The sequence below is a fragment of the Indicator indicator genome, chromosome 16 (genome assembly GCF_027791375.1).
Source record: "Indicator indicator isolate 239-I01 chromosome 16, UM_Iind_1.1, whole genome shotgun sequence".
Classification (NCBI taxonomy): domain Eukaryota; kingdom Metazoa; phylum Chordata; class Aves; order Piciformes; family Indicatoridae; genus Indicator; species Indicator indicator.
This window is the reverse complement of record NC_072025.1, coordinates 7,067,982-7,090,732: the sequence shown is the minus strand read 5'-3', so window position 1 is coordinate 7,090,732 and position 22,751 is coordinate 7,067,982. Positions and strand designations below refer to the sequence as shown.

The window sequence follows — 22,751 nt, the reverse complement described above, 5'->3', positions numbered from 1 at the left end:
CAGACTTTGTTTTGTTGTTTCAGGCAAATACGTTTGTAGAGCAGAAGCTACCAGCTGAAGAGAGTAGAAATAACAGGCAGGGCCACCATCTATCAAATCAGAACAGTGAGGTTACCTTTACTCCTAGCTAGATGCACCCTTGCTATTTTTAAGAAATAAATTGTAACATTGTGCTTTTCCAAGTGGAGGAATAATGCATCTTCTCACCCTGAACTGAGAATGAAACAGACACCAGCCTTGGAAGGAATCCTGTTAAACAAGGGAATGAGTAGTGGCAGCAACTTCTATTATCTAATGGTTGGTTAATGATGCACCTTTTTGCAGGAAGATGCTAGTATTGCTATTAGAATGATGGCTGTAGAAAGGAAGTTCAGTTATGTTGTCAGATTTGAAAAGCAGAATGCTCTTAGCACTGACAACTATTCAGGTCGCCTGTACAGCTTCCATAGGGCTGGCCAGGCAATTAAGGATACATGCTTGGGGGCTGTTTTTCCCTCTTCTGAGATACTGTAATTCCTATGATAAGTCAGCTGATCCCCAAGTGAAGGAAGCTGGCTAAATAAGTGTTAAAATAGAATGTAATAACACTTAAACAGCATGTGAGAGAGTTTGATGTGGAACGGGAAACATACAGCATTTAATAAAACTTGCTGCAAGATTGGGTTTGCTGACTGTGAAGTAAAACAAAGAAGGAGCACGGTATCAGTCACCTCTGTAGTCACTTGGGTAGCAAGCAGGACTATCATGACATACTGAATAGACTGTCAGGATGGAATTGAATTTAACCGTTTTTATTGCTTTACAAAATGTATAGATCATTAGACCGTCAAGGCTAGAAAGTTGAAAACTATTTTCTTTAAATTAAGAAAAAAAAGTTTCTTAACCAAAACCCCAAACAAACGAACAGTATAGAAAATTTGAGTGCTTACATAGATCATACAACCAGAAACCAATGGCCCAATTTGTGTCCTGTGTGGATTTCTTAGATCCAGGGAGGCATGTGGTTTTTTCACATTAAAGAAATTATTTTAGTAGTTATTGTTTTCAGAGAAAATAAAACATTCTTAATCAGTGCAAGTCCAGGGTATCCCAGCAACCTCCTTACCAAGTCACAGAATTGTTGGTTAAAATAGTTATACAATTCATATTTGTGAAGTCACTGTTTGATTCCCAGGCTTGCAAGGTTTTAGTTCCCACCTAGCCCTGCCAAAGCCATAAAGAAAATTATTGTCCTAAAAGAAGCAGAGGAATTTAATTTGCTCCAAACTTACATTTGTCAATTATAAGGCTGAGCTGCTGGCTCTCTCACAGGTTTCATTTTCATTGGTATAGAGAAACAAATGCTTGCACCTTTGCTGATGCAGCACTGCAGTGTGAGTTTGAGGCTTGATGCCTTTTGTTACAGTCTTAAAACCATCACACCTTTTAAACCTGACTGTGCCTTCCAGCATCCAGTCATGAGCCCTGACCAGTTTGAATAAGAGAAGCAGGATGGCTGCATAAAGGCACATCGGCTCTAGGGGCAGTTCTGTTAGTAGATAAATAATACTTGGGGACTGAACCTTTTAAACAAAACATTTCTTGCCCTGCTTTCCCCACTTTTTCCATGTCCATTGCTTCTCTTCAACAGGTAATTACAAGTTCCCAGCAGAACGTGATTACCTCTAGAAAGCGACTTCAAGATGATCTTCATCTTCAGAGCTGTGGTGCTCTAAGCTCTCCAGTTGCCTTCTTACGTAGGTCCCACATCACTTGCGTTTCCGAGAGGGACAGGCCTCACAGTTTAATTGGAGTGTGCCGGGAGACCATCCTTTGAGAACGCTCGCAGGTATGTGATTCCAGCAAAGAGCAGTAAGGAAGAAACCAGGACTGGGAGAAATACATGTAATGGATGACTTAAAAAGGAAAAGGTGTCTTCCTTTGGAATTCCACTTTTTTTCCAACAGCAGGAGGAGAACACTTATTTTTCTGAATGTAAATTTCAGCCCTGATTTTTTTCAAAATTTTACTGATTTTCTAGTGAACTTATAACAAACATTTCCCCAATCACAATTCACTGTACTTACAGAAATGCTACTGATGCTGCCCAGCATTTCTTGCAAAGTATTGCAAACCCACCAGACACCTGCTGTACAACTTAAAGGTTGTATTTATTTAATGTACCTCAAAGTGTTTTAACTACGATCAGTGTTTTAATAAAAAGTACTTCCTGACTTTGCTTTTTCAACAACTAATTTGGATAGAAATGTAAAGTTGATTCATATTCACATCCAGTGCTGCTTCTAATCCATTCTTCCAGTATCCTTCTTTCCAGGCTAACTGATCTGTCCTATTAAAACTGGCCCATTCCCCCTGCAAATGTGTTGTCCTTTTAAATTACAGTAATGGCTGCAGTGTGGTTGATGTTCGCTGTTTCTGAGTGCCCATGAGTAGTGTCTGCTATTGAAAACTGACCTTTAAGTACTCTGGAAATTGTTACCAAAAGATGCATTAATGAAAGTCTGCATTACCAAAAAGAGTAGGTCACAAACTTCTTACAAATGCCAACTGATAGAAAGTTAGATGAATTTTTATCTCAGAGCCTTGAACACTTTTTCCAAAAGAACTGTTGTTATTCTAATCTGTGTTACTCAAACATGGCCTTGTGGTTCTTGCTGCATTTATGATTCTTTTAACATTGGTCTTAAAAAATAATCAAAAAGTAAATATAATTGACACTGATTTGATTACCAGTATAAACACAGGTCTGCCAGCAACATCTTCCAGTGCAAGCTTCATCCTGTCTCCCAGAGGAAATTGGAAAGGCCTTAAACAAAAGGTTCTTATCAAGACCCTGCCACAGGTTGATGTTTCAGGGGTTTAATTTTTTTGTCAGTAACATTAGTTTCCATTTGTGGTTTAATCATGTACTGGTTTCATTTGTGTCACTCAGAGCTGGGCAGACACCCTGTGAAAAAATCACAAAGGAATGTAGCTGAACAGGGGTAGTTTAAGTTTTACGGAATCATCTGTTTTAATGTATTTAATAATGGCATGCTTCTGTATCGATGTGAAGTTACAGTGACATCCAGTGGCAACAAGGTTTGCTAATTGAGAAGAGCACCTACTCTCAAGATAATGATGATACACTAATTCCTAATTCAAGAGATCAATTTCTTTTAGAAAAAATAGTCTGTGACCTCTGCAACTGCACTTAGATTAGGAATTTAAATGATTTTCTACTTGGCTATTGTATTACGTAAACTTACACCACAAACAAAATAAGCAAGCTTCCTTTATTATTTCGGATTTATTGGTGATGGTAGGTTAATTCTATCCTAAGGTCAGTTGCATGCAACACACTACTCCTTGAAGTACAGTCATCTAAAAGCTCTTTAGTTACTGCATGGTAAGGCTTCTTAAGTCACAGTGTATTTGCTTCAAGGCCTTGGCCAAAAACCCCAAAATCTAGACAAAAAGTTACACTAATTAACATTTATCTCATAAGGAATACAACTTTACTGTCAAGTTTTTGTCTACACACATTCTAATACTGCTGATGGTGCTAGGTTATTTGTCAAAACAATTTACAATCAGAACACATTGCCTTAGGAATAAGAATGCTTTATAAAAGACGAAAACAGGTGAGCATGGCTTTCCCATTTTGAGCTAATAGAAACAAAAAGGTAATATGCAAAAATCAAAGGAAAAAAAAAAACAAACAGCCCAACACATACATTACACAACTTGTGCAATAAGTTATCCGTGAAATAACTCTGTTAAATCATAAAAATCACAAGCATTAAAAATAAATGTCTCTAAATAAATATTTTGATTTTAATCTCGTGGCAATTACTCTTTATTTAGCATATGAGACACCTGTTACATGTTTATGTTCACACCTTGCCAAAGAGGTTACACTTGTCATAACAATACCAAGTACTACAGTGGTTTTCTTTACATTAGAGTCTAAAAGGTTTAACTGCACACAGTCCTTTCCACTGGAATACCATGTATTCAGCACAAGTCCTAAGTTTATGCAAAGCCATCGGTATTGGACTGCTTTATGTGACTGGGATTTTTTATTTTTTTTTTTTAAACTTGAGGCAGCCATAACTTCCCCTAATGTCTTCTCTTTGCCATTTCCTGCAGTCTCATTCATCAAATACTCACATTCACCATGTTATCAAACAAGACATACATACATACGTCACTCCACATAGGTTACCAATAAATATGCTTTACATTTTATGAGAAAAGAGTTTAGAAGATGTTGCAAAATACTTAAATGTTTTACAAATATTTTTGTCAGTGATTATTGTCCTTGACCATCCTTCTCATCACTTTTGGCAAAGAAATAAAAAGGAAGGAGAGAAAAGGCAGAGACACCTGTTCCTTTATTCGGAGTCCTCAGGTCAGCTTCAAAGCCTTTCATTCATACAAAATACAAAATTCTCTTCAGCTGTGAGGGCTTCAGCTTTGATGGATTCATTTAGTTATTTTGCTGCAAGAGAGTCACGTGCTAGATGTATAGGGGTGTCTCTTGCCCAGTCAGGAGCCTGAACATGGCAGCTGGCATAGTCTTCATGTGAATCTGTCAAGTGATTTACACAGAAATTAGCAGAATTGTTACTGGTTTAAAACAAACCCCGAGGCCAAACCTGTCTCTCCTGCGGTGTAAGTGCATTTATTGTCCTAGTTTCTATTTATTGTCCTAGCTATGAATGTTACCAAAGTTGCTAGTTCTCTGGTTCTGACAAGCTGGTTTGCTTGTCTTGGCGTGGGGTGGGGAGTGGTTCAAATGACAATGACAGGATGCAACCTAATATAGCTTAAAGACATCTAAACACTTTCGCACTTCTGTTGTTAAACCCTATTCCAATTACAGTCCTTAAAACAGCAGTAGCACAAACCTCTCTGAAAAGAAAGGTTATTAACTGAACTTAGATTTCTGTCTTCCTTCTTTGTGGGAGTGTCATTTCATATGTATTTTCTCCTAACTGGAGCTTGACCCTCTGAACACACAACTTGGACTTTATCACCTGATATTTAAGTGCCACTCAAGAGTTGGTGGAGCCACTGTCATGGCTAGTATATTTAATTAAGTTCTTTCCACAAGGAGTAACAAGATTCAAGGCATCAGGTAATCAGTGTATCAAAACTGTAGCAACAGCTGTGAGTACCAATCGGATCACTCAAGAGGAAGGATGGTAAACTGATAATACAAACCCTCACCAGCCATATGCTGCCCTGGTATTTTAGTATCTTTATGCTGAAAAATAAGGTTTGTACTGTCCTCATGTTTGGTGTGAGATGTTGCACAGCAAAGAGGCTGCTGCTGAAATCAACAGCTTTGTTCCTGCCAATGTGAACATACTCTTTTATTATTTTTCTAGTATCATTTTCCACAAGGAAGCCTTTGATTTTTGCCCAGAAACTAGTGGAAGATCTGGCCAGGGTTGTGTATGATACCACTACCAAATTCAGTAGGAATTCTGACAAACTGGAGTATCTTGTTGAGGCATTGCTGGTTTCCCTAAAAGTATTGCAGAGAGGTGTCTTAACCAAGGTAAGTTGGAAATGAAACTACTAAAATAAATATCAATTAGAATCTTACAGTCCTCTGAATATTAATTTATTTCTATGGCAGATGCTGTGGTGATAAGCTGACACGTTTTCATAGCTAACATGATTGAACTGTTTCTTCCTTTAGTGGAGTGGTTTAATTCAAACAGGAAGTTGAATATTCAGAATCATGCCAGGAACTCTTGAAAATGAGTGGAAAAATGCAGCGAACATGCATCTAACTGCTCAAAAACTGTTCCATTAATTGTTGTGTTATTAGTGCTCAAGTCCAGTTTAGTGGGGTGGTGGTTTTAATACTAAGTTGAGACACTTTTCATTCCTTCAACAGGCTTTTAATTCCTTGATAAAGTATATGTTTTCTTACCTCTCCCACTGAATTAGACAATGCTTGTACTATCTTCTCATGAGCAGTAGCAACAACACTTTGTCCATTGATCTCAATAATACGATGTCCTACTCTCACCCCTCCTCTCTCAGCTATTCCACCTCGCATCAAGCTGCAAATCTATCAAGAGAAAGAGAAGTTTATATTAAAGTTTAGAAATGTCATAATGTAGCAGTTATTAGGATTTAATGATGAGTGGTGACACTAAGGGTTCCAGAAAATATTGTAGAAATATTAAGTGGTACTGTGAGGTTTTAAGTATTGGGTGGTGGTTGTTGTTTTGTTGGGGTGGGTATTTTTGCAAAATTTCTGCTAATTGCAATTTTTATTTTCATCCTTATGGGCTGGGAACATATAAATACCTGATAGTGATACAAACTACCAGCCATGCAGAAGCAGAGTTAGGGGCTGAAGAGAAGATTCATTGTACTCTTGGTATAGAAGTGATTTTTAAGTCTTTGACTCTGCCATCGGGATTCTTTCAGCAATGTACTACTTTATTCCTCCTGGCTAACAGGAAAATGGGGGCTTTGAGCAACCTGATTTAGTGGAAAGTGTCCTTGCTATGACAGGGGGGTTGAACTAGATGATCTTTAAAGGTGTCTTCCACCCAAACCTTTCTATGAGTCTTATGATGTACAACTTCTTGTTTCTTTTTGCAGGCTGTTGTCAGCACAGTGAAGTATGACAACTTGCTTCCTGTGCCTCGTTCAGATTTTAAAAAGGGCACTCTGCTCTCTAGAGCCACTGGTTTTCTCCATGTTCTACAGTGCTGCTGGCCATAGCAAATTTAGGATGGAGGTTGCAAGCCAGGCCACTGTTTCAACAGCCAGCTGCAGGTACCACTAAAGCTAGGCACAAGGTTTGATTTTTTTATGCCCCCTACAACAGAGGAAAATTCAAGAAGAAAAGCTACATTCTCCACGCATAGTCCTAGCAGACACTGCTACTTAAATTTATTCTGAGGTTGCTGCATGAATGGTGTACAGGCCAGAAGAAAAATCCTAATCCAGTATGTGGGATTTAAAGACTGTTTCCTCCTCAGCAGTGCCTGTGCTGCAACAGGGCTCTCCCTGACAGACCAGACAGTTGTGTAGTAGATAGAAATTGTTGGTAAATCATTTCGGAAGACAACTCATGCAGCACATGAGGCAGATAATATATACCTTGAATCTCTGGAGCAGTACTTAGCAGTGCTAAGATTTAACTTTTGTTTACTGAGAAAAAACTGTTCTTGGAAACAGCGATGGCTGTTTCTTAGTTACTGCTGTGGTTAGAATCACATGCCAAGAATTTTTATTTGATGGGATCTCGTAATTTGCTCAGAGCTAAATACAGGTGTAATAAAATTCATCCCAGTGAGTTTGTAATCTAATTCAGAAACAGTATGTGAGGAGATGGCCAAGCTGGAATGTGTCAAAGGTGAAATATTGTCTGTGGTTGACCAGAATCTTTTCTGGGTGACAGTAGCAGTTTCCTTTCAGTTGCGCTTCACAAATAGCAATGCTATAAAAAATGAAATGCCTTTTTACTCAAAGTTCAAGCTATCTGATAGGGGGAACAAAAATGTATGATAGGGTTTTTTTTGTTTTGTTTTAAAAGGCTTTTCTCAGCCTTCTGAAAAAACTTTGTTCTGCAGAGACTTCTCTTCCATCGGACATCTTTGTGGCGTGGTTTTACCTACTCATAAAAGTATAATTCATAAAGTACTTCTGATGGACTTTTATGGATAGTAGCACCATCAAGACCTTTCACAGCACTGCAGCTTGAATTTCAGTCATGTGTAAGGCACTATTTTGCAAGTAAATACTATTCACAGTGTAAAAGAAAATATAGAGACAGTACCAACAGCTGAAAGAAAAGCTTTCAGAGCAAATGGAAATGTGACCTCTCACCCCACTGGCATAAAGGAAAAGATAACGGCTTGCATTACTGTCCAGAGAATCTTTCATTTTGTGGGTCTTGAAGCACTTTTCATCATCACCATCAGCAGATTTTTCCTTTCTAATAGCCTCAGATATAGGAAGCAGTCTCTTATCTTCATTCAAGAATGTGATTCCTCTACAGGGAAGGGAGTCAACTTCCTTTTTATGAGCATTAACTATTTTAAAAGAGAAACAGACACAGAGCCCAGGTGGCTCTGCCTAGCCTCACAGATCATGTTAAGCTAGAGACAGAGTGAAATATACTGCACTTAACGCATGCATTTATGTGGCTCCTGTTTTTGCAAATGTGTGACTCAGAGCAGCCAGTGGAGCTATGGAAGATTCAGTTGGCAAGTTTAAGATGAGTAGTAGCACTAATTCTGTTCAGTCAGTATTGTTTAGCCTGTTAGATTTGTTGACCACTATGACAGCAGTAGTACTATTATATTAAATGAAGCATGATGGATCTGGATGTTCTTGTAAGCAAGAACTTATACTCTATGTGCTGTGTAAACTGAAGAAAACAAACCAACCAACACCCAAACACCAACATAACAGAGAACACCCTAGGTGTGGTTCAATCCATTCAGCTGTTACAGATTCTGGAATCTTAGACAAGCTGCAGTGCACCAAATACGAAACTTTGGCAGCTTCACAATCAGTTTTACTGCAACTGCCCATTGCATAGCCAAACATGAAGTGCAGGGCAAGGCAAAGTAACTGTTTATTCTGTGTTAATGCCTTAAACGCAACCTATTAAACCAGGTTTCTCCTCATCTCACTCCTGTATTACTCTGTTTAAACTCTGTATTTTTTTTTCCTAGACAGTTTAAATAAATATAAACAAAGGTAAGGAAGAAAGAATAAACTGCCTGTTCTGTGAAGTTCTACAGCACGCTACTGTATTTTTGGATAGAATTATGCTAGGCTGGAGATGGGGGTCACTAACACGCTCCTCAGAGAAAGCATCTGAGATCTAGAGTGAGAAGTAGTGCATTATCAGCAGTAAAAACACAACTGGTAACACAGATTTTTCATAATCTAGGAAACAAGATAGAAAGGGGACCACTGGTATTTAAAAACCATGATTTTAAAAGTGTAACGACTTTCACAAGATGGCTGATGACTCACTTTATGTTCACCCCCCATTACACAACAGTCAACCTTGTTTCAGATGCATGCACAATATTTCTTCTGAATGTTTTACTAATGCTCCACTTTATGCTGTTGTGCTGCTCTCTAACTAAGGCTTCCAAAATTTCGCACTAGCACTCCATGAAGCACAGGTTCAGGATCTCAATTAATTAAATCTGCATACACAAAGAATACAATCATCTGCAGCAGCCCTGTCTCTGCATCTTCCTGATAGCCTGTGCAAGCCCATGCCAGCTCAGGAAGTACTTTTGTATGTCCATGTTGTTGATGGCCTCTCACTTAATACAACAGCTGTACATCCTGCACAGATGGATGGGCCGGGTGAAAAGGAACCACCACAAAACTGATGCTGGAAGAGGCACCAGGTGCACACGTAACGGCATAGCAGTAGGGCTGTGTCATTATACCCATTCTGGCAAACCATTGATTTTTTTGCCGTGCTGATGCTGAGCCAACAATAAGGATATCATTTTTGAACCCTGTTGTAATTTCTAACTGCTGGTAAGTACAAACCAACTTTTGAAGTTCACTGTCAGGCTACAAGGAGATGTAATTTGCAGAGTTAATTTTCAAATGCTAAGTAAGGGTTTATCAAAGGAGGGATTCACAGGCCCAGCAGCTTTTCCATATAGCAGCCTAACAAAAAGATACTAATCTCTCCTTTTTGTTTATTGACATTTGTATTGAAACACATCAATGAAATGTATTACAAGGCTTTCCTTTTTTGTTCTCTGAGGAGGATTTGTGTGCTGAATTTGGTAAACTTTATACTGGATGTCATTTAAATGTCAATCTTCAACTGGAATGAATTATGACCAACTAGCATAGTGAATATGACAGCCAATAGATGGAGTAAGCCTTCTCTGAAAGAAAACAACCTCAGAATTTACTCAATTTAAGCTCCAATTATACAGGAAATGATTAGTCAGGACAAAATATATTGCCTCACAGAGTCAATAACTGCTTCTGTCCATGTGAGGACATGATTCGCTGCTTCTAATCTACCTTGGCCTGATTGTTTTCTCCAGCCTTGATCTAACCTCCAGCAATGCAGTGAGAGGCTTCCTAGAAGAATTGGCTCATAAACACACCACAGTATTGCTCATTATTCCTCAAAATACATTTCCTTCTTTTATCACAGCACCTGTTGAACATACCAGATTTACAAAGGACAGTAATTAGGAAATAAATCAGTGCCTCATATAGCATTGTAAGATGTTCTCAGCACACTCTCTCTGAGATCCTGTAAACCAGATCCCATCCCTTTCATCCTTTTTAATACCAAGACTTAGGATTTGCTGACACAGACTGAACTACCAGCAATAACCCTACCCATGTGACACACAGTGGAAAAGAATTAAACACAGGCAAAGTAGGACAGAAGTATATCACACACCTAATTTTTCTGTGTTTTTTTTTTCACAGACCTCTCTCAAATAGCAGAATGTTCATCCTGCTTCTAAAGGACATCCCCCCTGGGGGTAGGTATCATTTCAGAGTGCTTCCAGCTGGACCCGGACTTGTAGCAGTTTCCTTTTTATCAGTCTCTGCTGAGACCACAACATGATATGTGATCTTAGGTAGGAAAAACTTAGGTACAATAATAACTTAGAGATGGCTAGCAGAGCCTAAAGTATACTAATGAGCCATCTGTTTGCTAAAGCACAGTAAGAGCCATAAACCACACCCTATAGAGTTACCTGCTACTCTTCCAAGGGTGGCAAACAGAAATCTGGCAACTTCAATTGATGAATTACACAGAACAGGGAACCAGAGCCCACAGTCCTTTGTGGTTTTCTGTGTGAGCAGCCTGATTGTTTTTTTTTTAATGGACTGGAGGAAGAGGAGATGGTGATGGGCTTGCCCTACAGGCAGTCCATAATGCTAGTATCAGCCACCAGAAAGGCCAGGTGACTACCTGAGCTAGTTGGTGCTTGCTAGTTGCAAGTTTGCTTTGGAAAGGTATAGGAAAATGGCTTGGGAAGGAAGAAGAACTCTGAGAGTAAGACCCTGAGCTGCACTGTCACCTGGCACATTCATTCTCCTGCTTGCTGCTGGTTTTACAGGGAAACTGCAACATGCCAAGAAGGTATACTTGAGCCACAACCTATAGAATTACTTGTAGTGAGATGTGTTTAATTAGAGAAGATCACAAATGCTATCGCCCACTACCATATGATCCAAATAAATTACACACAGCATTAAAAAAAAAAATCAAAGTCTTAGCAAGTGTGTGCTCCAAATTTCAAAGGGAGAAACAGGATCAGATCTGGCACTCTAATGACAGTTATATGTGAATTACCTGATCCAGGTACTGCACCAAGCAATCTGGCCTGTAAATCTTATGGTTGGATTCTGTAGGAAAATCCCTCAAGAATGGCAGTAGTTATTCTCCTGGGAAAGTCCTTTTACATTCTATTATTCAGAAACATGAGTCTAAGACTTTGGTTAATTAAAGGATCACAAAAAAGTGAGATCATGTGTAAGGATTTTTTTCAGTATCTCAGTGTGTTTCTTGAAATAAAAATAAAGAAAAAGAAAAACCCAAAACAATCACTGAACACAGAAACTTACAATTCCATTCTGTACACTGAAGCCCAGCTGGTATTTTAAGTCTGGTCGTTTTATGAGGACAGTAGTAACAGGAGGACAGCTGACAATGTTCAGTTTGACTTGTGTCTGATTCTTGAGACCCTGTAAGATATTCCAAAAGTTATTTCTGAAATTGATCTTATTTTGCTCTATCATTACTGGTTTCCTAATTGCAAGAGTGTAAAGCAGCTGAATTGAGAAGGAACAGCTAGAGTTAATAGAAATCTGTTAACTTAAGAGATTAATGTCTCTGTGTTGCTTATTTCCCAAGCCATTTGGCTCAAAAAAAGCCATATCAAAACTTTGCCTTTAATTACCTTAGAAACTTTAAGAAAGTTTTCAAGACAATTCAAAACTGACTCCTGCTTGTCCTTCTGGCTAATTCACCTCCTGCTGCTGCTCTTGGTAAATCTGCACAGACACTGGATTTAGTCTCAGTAGTTAAAGAGTACGTATTCAGAGATACCATTGTGCCTGAGGAGTCTTCATATACTCACCTCATCTGTCCTGCAGTTTACTAGCCTCCATCCATTTAATCTACATGGAGCCTAAAGAAGCATAGTTGTTTTTAATCCTCAGATTTTAATTTGGAGGCTGTGAGGAAACCTGAAACTTTGAAGATAGCCAAGTAACTAATTTAGGTGAGTTTTTCAAACCTGATCTTGTTAGTTCAGTAACAAAATTTCGGCAAATGAAGTCCATTTAAATTCTCCAACCCTAAATTTCTGTACATTATCAACCCTGAAGCTCTAATTCTGCTTTTTGACAATGACAGATTATTTTTTTTTTTTTTTTTCAGTGATATGCAAAATCCTATCTGCTGGAAATCTACAAGGTCAGAATATTACACCTCTGCTGGCATACAATCTACAGCATATAGTTGTAAGTTTGGAGTACCTTTATGATCCCTTGGCATGTTGCAAGAGGTAGCCCAACTAAACTGGTCCCATTAATGGACATAATTTGGTCTCCAATGCTTAGTTTTCCTGAACGAGCTGCAGGGCCTCCATTCATCATGTTAGCCAGGATAACAGTGGGCAGAATGGATCCCCATCCAGATTCCACAATCACTACCCCAAGAATTTCTCCCTTTTGTTTTTCTAGCTGGAGCTGAAATCAAAAGGAAAAAAAAAGCAAACAACAAAGGTTTTCTTTCTTTGATTCATCTAAATTTTAGCACTAGCATCTCAGTCATTCTTGAATAACACCTACAAATTACAACAAGAATTCTATTCTTTGCTATTTTGGTAGTAGCATGACTTCAAAAATGCTGTTAAAACTGTGTAACACACCTCTGTCTTTTCAGGGGTATCCTCCACTTGTTTGTTGAAGGTCATATAGGTCCTCTTAATAAGCAAAAAAATAACACAATTATTAACTATAGAAAGTGTTGGAACTGAACACCAAATGAATGAATGCTGAAGGAGTTTTTATCCTTCTTGGAATGTGGCAACTAGGGTAGGCTGTAACATTTTGTGGCTAAGGCTATGCCTGGAACTCAAGCTTGAGTTCAGCTCCACTTTGGCCATCATTGCTCAGTTTTTTTTATCTCAGGGTCTTTCTGTCTTTATATTTAGACAAGGATCTCTTGGTTATTATTGTTGTTATTACTAACATTTTTATCATTAACATTACTGAGTATGTTTATGCCTGGCACGTTAATCCAAGATCCCTGATGTGCTGATGTAGTGTATATGATGACTTCTCCTTAAATATAGTGATGTTAACTGTTCAGTAACCATAGCATCTTTTACAGAAGAGGAGTAAAAGTTTAAGTAGAGAACAGAAGACCAGGCATTATTTTCTTTCAAACATGGAAGGGCAGGAACATCCATATTCAGGGGAATCACAAAGGCCATCTGACTTTTGCTGAAGCTACCTATCAAGGCTTTGAACCGAGCAATATGCCACAAGTTCTTGTCATCATTCAAACATTCATAAATCAATTAGAAACAAAGATGCCATAAAAAATAATGACCTTTCCAATCACTTTGAAATGTGACACGTTTGCATTTTCCTGTTCAGATTCCAAGTTAAACCAAGATTTGCTCATCTGAATTTTCCCTTGTTTGCTGCAACAGAAATATTTTGTCATGCTTATATGCACATGAAGACACTTTTTAATAGCTAATGACTACACATCAAATCATAATCCTTCTGTCTGCAGGTACAGGTGTGAAAAATACTCTCTTCCAAAGAACTCCCATGCTGTACAAAAGAACCTGTGGTGCTAGAAGAAATGAATGTAAGTAGGAAAGATGTGACTGAGGGATTGAGCATTTTGCAGTTCATCTCAAAGTAAGATTGCTTTCAGATTCAGCATAGAAACTCTGGCCTTTGGAACAGCCAAATCCCTGCCTGCAACACTCTTAAGAGCAGAACTGGGTGCAACAGTGCTTGCCCCATTCTGGCTTGGAATACTCAGTGTTACAGTGACTGCTGTTGAAAAGTAAAATGGCTGTTGTACAGATAGAACCAATTACTTCCAAAATCATATGTAAATAGTTACACTTCAGTGATTTGTGGCACTTAAGGGAAATTCTTGCCTTTTCATGCATTAGGAGTGTGAAACTCCATTTCATGTAACAGTTTTGCTGGTGTTCTCCTAGGGGAAGAGAAACTGCCCTGGAATCATAGTCCTTGTGTCCAGTAAGCAAGCAATCACTTACAACACACATTAAAATGGATTGTCACCTCTCTGTATCAATACATTGGTAAAACACAAAACCACCTTGCACTGTGTACAGTGAATAGCACAGAGCTTACCTGTATCATATGTAAATGTACTTTATCACTTTTTTCATCAATAGAAGCAGAAAAGACCCTGAAAACGAAGGCATTCTAAAAACTTACAAAGCTAATTTTAGTAGCACAGTATTGATGAAACAACATATGTTGAGATGTAAACTCATCCATGCCAAAAAGATATGTCCAAGAGAACTACATTCCTCTGAAAAAAATGGACCAGTCTGAAATGAAATTCCAAAACCAGTTTACCTCTTTGCAGTTTTCTGAATTGGAAAAGTGTATGAGATCATCGTTGTACATCTCTTGGGTATTGATGATGTCACTGTATTCTTTCTGACTGAGATCTTCTGGGTTAATGCCATTGGCCCTTAAAAACTCTTGGTAAGCCACACTGAAAGCCTGACCAATTGACTGAGCTATCAGCTGTGCCTAGAATGTAGAACATAACACAACTCAGTGGAAGGACTGATAAAATTTACCACTGAAATCATAAGAAATTACAGAGACTGGATTTTAAGACCAACTCAAAACAAAGGATCCTACAAAGCTGCTATATTAGTATGGATATAAAGTCACTTTAAGGTCAGCTGTAAAGAAATAATCCATTACATCCACAATCAAACTGCAAACTCCACTGAAAAGCCCTGCTGATCTTTCATCAGTACATTGCAATAGCAAGCAGCCATATGCTATCTGTACCCGTTCCAATAAACACTGGAGAGTGCTGGCTTTGTACCAATATGGAACAGAGCTTACAGAAAAGACTGTCAGTAAATCCTGGTTCTGATCACAGTATCTTTGCAGAATCATGAGAGGACAGATACTCTGCCTGTACACACCTTCAGAGACACATATGCACTGATGATTTTGGTTGTCCTGTCACCTGCTGCTTCTCCACCTTGGTTTCATAGGACTGAAAACACTGCTTCAACAAACCCATCTGTTCTTCTATTACTGCCATGATACCTGTGTCATATTCCCAGCAAACCAGCATAGCCTTACTTATATGCACATCGACAATAGCTGCTCCCACTAACACCTTGACTTGCAATGTCAGGGATGCTTTAAAGAATGCAGTTGGAGCCATGATTGTATGTTAAGAACAACTCTTCAAAATTCCCCATGTCTTCATTAATTTTTGCAGCATTTATTTGTGCGTTGATTTTACTACAGTATGCACTGGGCTGCATAATGTGTACAATTAAAGAAACATTACAGTGATTGCTATTTGTCAGAAATGTAGCTATATTAGAAAGAAATCTACAGAAATCCACAACGATGATGATAACAATTCCACACATGCAGCACACTGCAGAAGTCATCTAATTAAAGACATACTGAACTGCCATAAAAGGTATTTCATGTTCCACTGGATGGCACTGGAACACAGAGAAACACAGGTGGAGAGACATAAAAGGAATTTCTCTCAGCTTTTTCTCACTTGATTTTTTTTTTTAATTTTTCTAGTCTGAGTTTGCTGCAGCTCACAGGAGAATGCCACACTGAGTGTTGTGTATTTATGATTTTCAGGTACTGTATTCTGTCATCAGGGAATATGAGTAACTCCCAGTGCCCTGAGGAGGAGTTCACATTGTTAATTGTTGCATCTTACAACATAACTCCCTAAAAATACTACCAAACCAACCTATAAAACTACTTTAGAAATACAACTTGCTTTCTTAGACAGTAGGTACATGCATTATAAACGCACAGGGTTTTCTGGACAACATTATACATCTAAATCTTCTTGCAATCTACCTATCAGATACATAGTGTTTGCTTTGATAAAAGGTGGTTTTCTTATTTGTGCTGCAGTACACAAAACCACCCATGACCAATTGCTCCTTCATCTTTTAAAACATATTTTTAAATTTTATCAATACACCAAGAGGTCTGTAGTAGTACAGAAGTTATCAAGAACATTTTTATATTGCTCCATTATTGAAATTGCTCTCTAGTCTCTACTGATTTTTTTTTTTATCTTCAGTGCCATTGCTTTTCTGACTGTAGTCCTTTACTTTCATCTCCGTTCTATGCTCTCACAAACAATTGTCTAAATGTCATTTTTCTATTCTATTACTGTTAGTAACAGCCAGTTATCACATCTTAATTTAATCTCTAGGTTTTTATGGATGCTTACGAAAGTCTTCAGTGTTATATACAACTTAAGAGTAATGATGTAATCAAGATACTCGAAAAGGTCACTGCACCAAAGCAGTGGCAGGGCTGAGATAAAGAGGTCTGAGAACAATCCCAGTCTAGCACTCTAAACTTTAGACAATGCCATTTCTCTTTCACAGACTTAACTTCGAAGTCATGAAAATGATTGCTTAGCTCAAAAAATATGCAACCTGTGAGTTAGACCTGATTAATGAAAGATAAATATGGACAAAAATGGCTACTGTTTCCACAGATACCTGTAGCTTCAATCAGAAAAGATTACTGACAACAAAAATTCATTCAAGAAATCAGATGTCACTTCAGACTTTAAGTTACATATATTGTTTAAATAAATTTAATTTCATTTACTTACATCTTCTGATTCAAAAACATGGCATATCATTTTGTACTGCTTCTTTCCTTCCTGGGCACCAGGTGTTGTTTCAATACAGTCTTGGGAAGCTGATCTCGGCATGCGGCGTCGGGCCATTAAAACCACGATGTTCCCAATATCGGCAATGTAGGAGATTGTGCGCAGTGCGTGATCCATCATTGTTTCCTACGGAGAGCAAAGGCATACCAAGTCATTCTTCACACCTGCTGTTATTCTACAAATGCTCCATCTCCCCTCTCCTTCATGGCCTATTGCTTGAGAATGACAAACGCCACAGACACATTTTCAATGGGCCCAGATCTGACATTCCCTACCCCGTCAATGTGCCCCAACTCCAACTGAAGGTATAACAGCTGTTCAAGAAACCTGCCTTGATGGAAGTTTCGCTTGAACAAATAATACATGGCTGCTACTGCACAGCAACCCCAACGATCTATACTTCTGTAGTTAAAACATTTTCATGCTGTGAGAAAAGCACGTTTCCCTTTTGTTTTAGTTTTGCTGAACAAAACAGGAGCATTATGCAAAGACAGAACAGGTTTAGGGAAGTCGTATCTATATGAGAAGATGCTATAATCTTCCAATTGTTTTTAAATCACATCCTATAATAACAATCATCTCTAAGGTAACATTTTCTCATATACTCAAAGCAATACTTTCTTTGTCTGCTATGAAGGCAGGATTTCACCTTCTCTATTGGCAGAACTTTTAATACTTTTTCCTGGCTACCTATACACCTCAGAGCAGTTTTGGTGGAAGTGGTCTAGTGTTTGGGCTAACAGTCAAAATCCTATTCTGGTCAGTATCATTTGGCTGCCAATTTAGTTGTGTGGAGAGAACTCAACTCAGATGCTGCCTGTTAGAAGATTTTAAGTGGAAGCCTGTCCAAGCTTCATCCTAAAGAATATTTCTTACATAAGAGCACATGAAGAGTAGTAAGTAATAAAAGCTTCTCCCTCAAATCCCTGAGCTCTGCATACTTTTAATTACTTTACCCTTTTAAACTCTTGACTTTACTTTCTGTCTTTAGAAGGGAAATCCCAGTCTGTAACTTCTAGTTTTTTTCTCTCGCAGTATATATTCAGTGGCTTTAATTAACTATTGAGCTGCCTTGGAGAAATGAAAACCAAGTGCCTGTTTGTAGTTGGAGAAGGCTATGTTGTCACTAAACTTGTTTTATTTCAGATACCACTATTTTATCTCCAGTTCATGTTTGTATCATTTTTTTCTTACATAAAAGAGCAATGAGGTCCTAGAAGGAGGAACCTCCAATGATATAAATTTCTGTGCACCACTACATATGAACTTGTAGGAAGTGTTATGATTTCTGAATTCAGCATCAAGTACAACTGAATTAATGTGGCTCAGCAGTGAGCAGCCTCATTTTCATTAAAAGGTTTCTCTATGTAAAATAACGTCTTTTTAATAAGGCAACGTATGTGACATTGGAATCTGATATACAAACAGAGTAATATACTTGTTTATACTACTGGCTTAGACAATTTTTTGTTCAAGATACTCTAAAGAAACCCTGATTTCTTTTTTTTTTACTAACCATAAATAAAATGCAACAACTTTTCACAGGAAGGTGTCGCTGTGGAAACTCTTCTGCAATGGTAAGAAGCTTTTAGGTTTAAAACAAGAGTCTTAGGAGTGCTCATGCAATCAGGTTATCTGATTGACTGCACTTCCCTTAAGTGCCTTGGAAAAAAAAATCACTGTTACCGAAGTCTGCATATAATTATGGAGAGGAACAACGGTAGTAATAACTTCTGTTAGCAATGCTCATATGGTAGATAGTTTGACAGGTTAGACAAAATCTTAGAAAAAGCTTCCAAGCTATAAGGACCCATAGAAGCCATAAAATGGTATTTTAAGGCAGTGGTGATTTACATTTCTTCTTGAGGAGGTGTTCAAGGACTGTATGTTGTTCTTCACTGTGTGAACTCTGTTGGAAACAACCAGAAGCATAATAGTTTTATTGATTACTGCCTCAACAGCTAAAAACATCCACCAAATTCTGCCTGAATTGGAATTAAAAACAAAACAAAACAAAACAAACCACCTTATTATTGAATCAATTTGGTTTGCTTTACTTTGTGATATCTCTTAGTTTTAAGTCAGTAAATTGCTTTCTGGTGCCTAAAGTATCTTTGGGGTTTGGCTAAAGCTGAGGTTGTCTCTGCTTTTTGCATCCGTTTGGATATATGCATAGATATTTCTAATGTGAAGAAAGAAAAAATGACTACAGATTTGTTGGTTGTGTTGTGTTGTTTGTTTGTTTTTAAATTAAGAAGGCCTTCTGTGGATGACTGATAGCCTCCTGGCTCTGCCTAGAGTAGCAGGGTTTCCTTTGATATCAGATCCTTCAAAAATACATATGTTATGAAATACCATCGTTTACATAGCAACAGCTATATATATAAACAGATAGGTATTTGTTTACCATTAGTTGGAAAAATCTCCATGGGCTAAGAGAGGAAGATGGTTCCTAAAATTGACAAGAGTAACTAAGAATTTCAGTGCAATTTAACTTGACACAGAAAAATATAAATAATGTTTCTTAGCACCACCTGTTTTACTAAAGAGAATCACTACCCACAGATTTACTATAACCATTCTTCTCAGGCTTGAAATGAAATGTTCTATGCTTATCCCTAAATTATGAAAAGTGATAATGGTTAAGAGAAGGTTTGGGGAGTGCCTCTAAAGGCTGCAGGGTCTCTACAGCACTTCTATCAGTATGGAAAAATGTTTTAAGGGACATCTCTCAGCAGGATCTTGGGAGCTCTACAAAGAGAATGGCCTTTCAGCAGTCTGCACTAAGTATTCTGTAAGAGTGTAATTAGACCTGCAGTGTACACAACAGTGAATGGACTGGGAAAACAAATGCATTTAATCTCACCTGCCCATGAATGTCTCTGTCCTCCTCATCACACACAAGTTACTTCAATGGGGATTTTGTGTTTTCCCATTGTAAGGGTTAAAGCAGTCATTCCCCACCTCCCTCTCACAAGTAGGAGTAAGGCAAACAATACAAAGTGACTGTAAATATTTATTTACTTTTGACTTACTTGTGAACTGATTTTTCCTTTCTCACTCCAGGTTCCATTCCACTCTATTTTCCTTTACCACTATTGCATTTTCACTCTCCTCCTTTGTAACTCTATCATGAATCCCTCAAACTCTGTCTGCTTCTCTGTTTTTCCCTTCATCCCTTCTCTAGTCCCATCCATGCCAGCCTTGTTTACCTATATTTGTCTTTCTAAATTCAGCCTCTCAGTTCACCTTTTCCAAAACCCCCTGTTCTATCTTCTGTCCAGATTTCCCTTTCTCAGAATCTCCCATCCTTTTCTAAGGAACTCTTTTGGAGTCTTGTCCCTCTTGAAATCCGAACATCACCTGAAGAAGGAGACTGAGCATTTTTCCAAGCTTTCAAGTGATGCAGTCTCATGGGAGTGTGAATTGGAAAGCCTAATAAGTCAGACAATTTTATGGAACCAGAGGCTCTGCACATCCACATTTGTGACCTCTGTATCTTTCTTTTTCTCTGCTAGTTTTCCCAGTTCCTTCACTGCTAACTTGTCTACACTGAATGAGCAAGAAGATGGGTGAGGCTGCTGTGGTATTTCCGCTGTTCTCATGTGCTGACTGCAAGCCCCGTAAAGCTGGGGCACAGGGAAAACTTGTGCTCATAGGAAACAGGCGTATGGCCAAGCTAAGGTTGCTTCTGCCACATACACTAAACAGGTGCTCAACTGGGGCTGAATGCATTCAGTAGCTAAATGCATAAGCAAGTAAAAATTGGCAGGGTGCCACTTCCTAGTGTTACTGAGGGCTACAGAATGACCAGAGCTCGCTCTGTTCCAGCATGGCAATACCCTTTACTGGTGATACTCAGCATTTTGAACCCTGCTCCATGTCCTTTTTTAACTGAGAATTTTACATTTTTAAATCAGCTCGTACCACGTGAGCTATACAGCACTACAGATGGATTAAAACACGGCTGACACACTGCAGAAATAGGGTTCATATAATTGATAAAGTCATGAAAGAACAGATTGTCTCTGCCAGCTGCCACACCAGCTGAAATAAACCTATGGTAATTACACCAGTCAGGAAACATTACTAGCACTGAAAAATATTACCAAGCCCAAAACGCAAAAGCAATTCAACTGCAGTGCTAAAAAGTCATAGGAATAAGTCTATTACAGCTCTCTGAAAGACCCACTGTGAAAAAAAAAAGGCAAGCAAAAAACCCAGGGTAAATGCCAGAGAGCCTGTAATTACAGTAATTTGCATCGCTGCAATTTTCATCTAGTAGCCAGCTCACACCAGACACCATTCTTTGTATGTTACATTGCTAGAAATCTCAGGGGAGTCAGAATAAGACAGCAGTTCCCTTGACAAAGTGTTTACAGTCAGCCTCAAAGGACTTTCTTATTTTTAAAAAGGGTAGTGTTCAGCTGAAATGCTGAGCTAGCTAAAGAAGGGAAAGAGTGACTTCCACTCAGACTAATCCTTACTCAGCAAAGAGACCTTATCTGCCATACTGTGCTGTAGCTGTTCGTTTGCCAACAGCTGTCTGCAGTTATCTTTAGACTGATAATTACTAGCATTCCATTTTCTGCTAATGCAAAAAGCAGTCATAAGCTTTGACAGCAGGCTGTGGGTAACGCAAATTTACCATGAAGTTAAAAAAAGGCTGAGCAGGAACAAATAGTTGGATCATAACTGATGATGACGAAATGGATGAAATGCAGAATAAGGACAACTTACAGATGGCAGACTTTAAATACTGCTGCCTCTATTACATGGGAGATGCTACTCCTCATCTGGCCCCATCTCTTGGGAGTTTTAGTGGCATGTTAAGGACATCTGCTTATGTTAAAAGAAAAAGAATCCATTTCCTGGAGATACTGTCATTACCCTCACATCAGAAGATAGCAACACTTTCAAATTTCAGGAAGAAGTAGGTTTGCATTGTTACAAAAACAAATTATATACTAATTGAAAACAAACCTAAATCCTAAATGTAGTGTGCTACATTTATCTTGACTGAAATATCTCCTATATAGTTTTTCTCATTTCTACAATTAAACATATTTCTGAACTCTGATCTTACACACAAAGATACAAGTTCAACAACCATTTTCTCTTTCCATCTTCCATCTGAGCATGGTAGCTCAGATGTTATTTATGGAGAAATTGGAGGTAAAATGTCCAGATATGAATAGCTTAGTCAAAGCAGAAATGACTTCCCATTGGGCCATAAATTTGGGTACTGAAACTATTTTAGGGAGTCAGTGTACATGCGTTCTGAAAGGCTCACACATCTTTTCCTGAACTGAAGTATAGATCCCAGCAACATGCAGATGTTTTCCAGTACATCAAATAAACAAAACTGGTGATGGTATTACTACATTGGCAGGTGGCGAGTGTAACAGCAGTACCAGATCTAACACTGCTCTTTCTGAGTATTCTCATGACAGTGAATTTACCCAAATTTAGTAAAGTTTTGCACTAATAATGTAAGAATGCAGTTTAACTCAACCTTATTCTTGAAAAGTTTTAATCATAACTTACCTGTGTGTCTGCATTTAAAACCTTGATTCTCTGTGTGGAGATGAACAGATCTACTTCAGTCAATGCCTGGGACTCTCCCTCTGAAGTCTGAAAGACAGATACTTTGTTACAAAGGGAATTTTAATTTCCTCTTTAGAATGACAAATTCACTGATCACGCATAATGTGATGTGAGGCAATTGCACTGTTAAACCACTACAAAGACAGCTATTCAAAGGTGTTTCTAAATACATGCAAAGAAT

At 38.3% G+C, this 22,751-nt stretch overlaps 2 protein-coding genes across 3 annotated transcripts in view; one reads left to right on the top strand and one right to left on the bottom strand.

Moving 5' to 3' along the window:
• Nucleotides 1–1,865, top strand: part of ENTREP2 (endosomal transmembrane epsin interactor 2) — a 48,399-nt gene extending 46,534 nt beyond the window's left edge. Inside the window, exon 11 of the mRNA XM_054388319.1 lies at nucleotides 1,631–1,865. Coding sequence (XP_054244294.1) covers nucleotides 1,631–1,816 — 186 coding nt within the window. The 3' untranslated portion in view covers nucleotides 1,817–1,865. The remainder of the gene's footprint in view (nucleotides 1–1,630) is intronic.
• A 2,636-nt stretch (nucleotides 1,866–4,501) lies between these two features.
• The window catches only part of APBA2 (amyloid beta precursor protein binding family A member 2), a 32,915-nt gene continuing 14,665 nt past the window's right edge, over nucleotides 4,502–22,751 (bottom strand). For both annotated transcript variants that reach the window (XM_054388316.1, XM_054388317.1), the window contains 7 exons: nucleotides 22,511–22,597; nucleotides 16,904–17,089; nucleotides 14,620–14,799; nucleotides 12,520–12,732; nucleotides 11,605–11,724; nucleotides 5,930–6,070; nucleotides 4,502–4,573 (listed from right to left, as the gene is read on the bottom strand). In XM_054388316.1, the coding sequence (XP_054244291.1) occupies nucleotides 4,502–4,573; nucleotides 5,930–6,070; nucleotides 11,605–11,724; nucleotides 12,520–12,732; nucleotides 14,620–14,799; nucleotides 16,904–17,089; nucleotides 22,511–22,597 (999 nt within the window). The remainder of the gene's footprint in view (nucleotides 4,574–5,929; nucleotides 6,071–11,604; nucleotides 11,725–12,519; nucleotides 12,733–14,619; nucleotides 14,800–16,903; nucleotides 17,090–22,510; nucleotides 22,598–22,751) is intronic.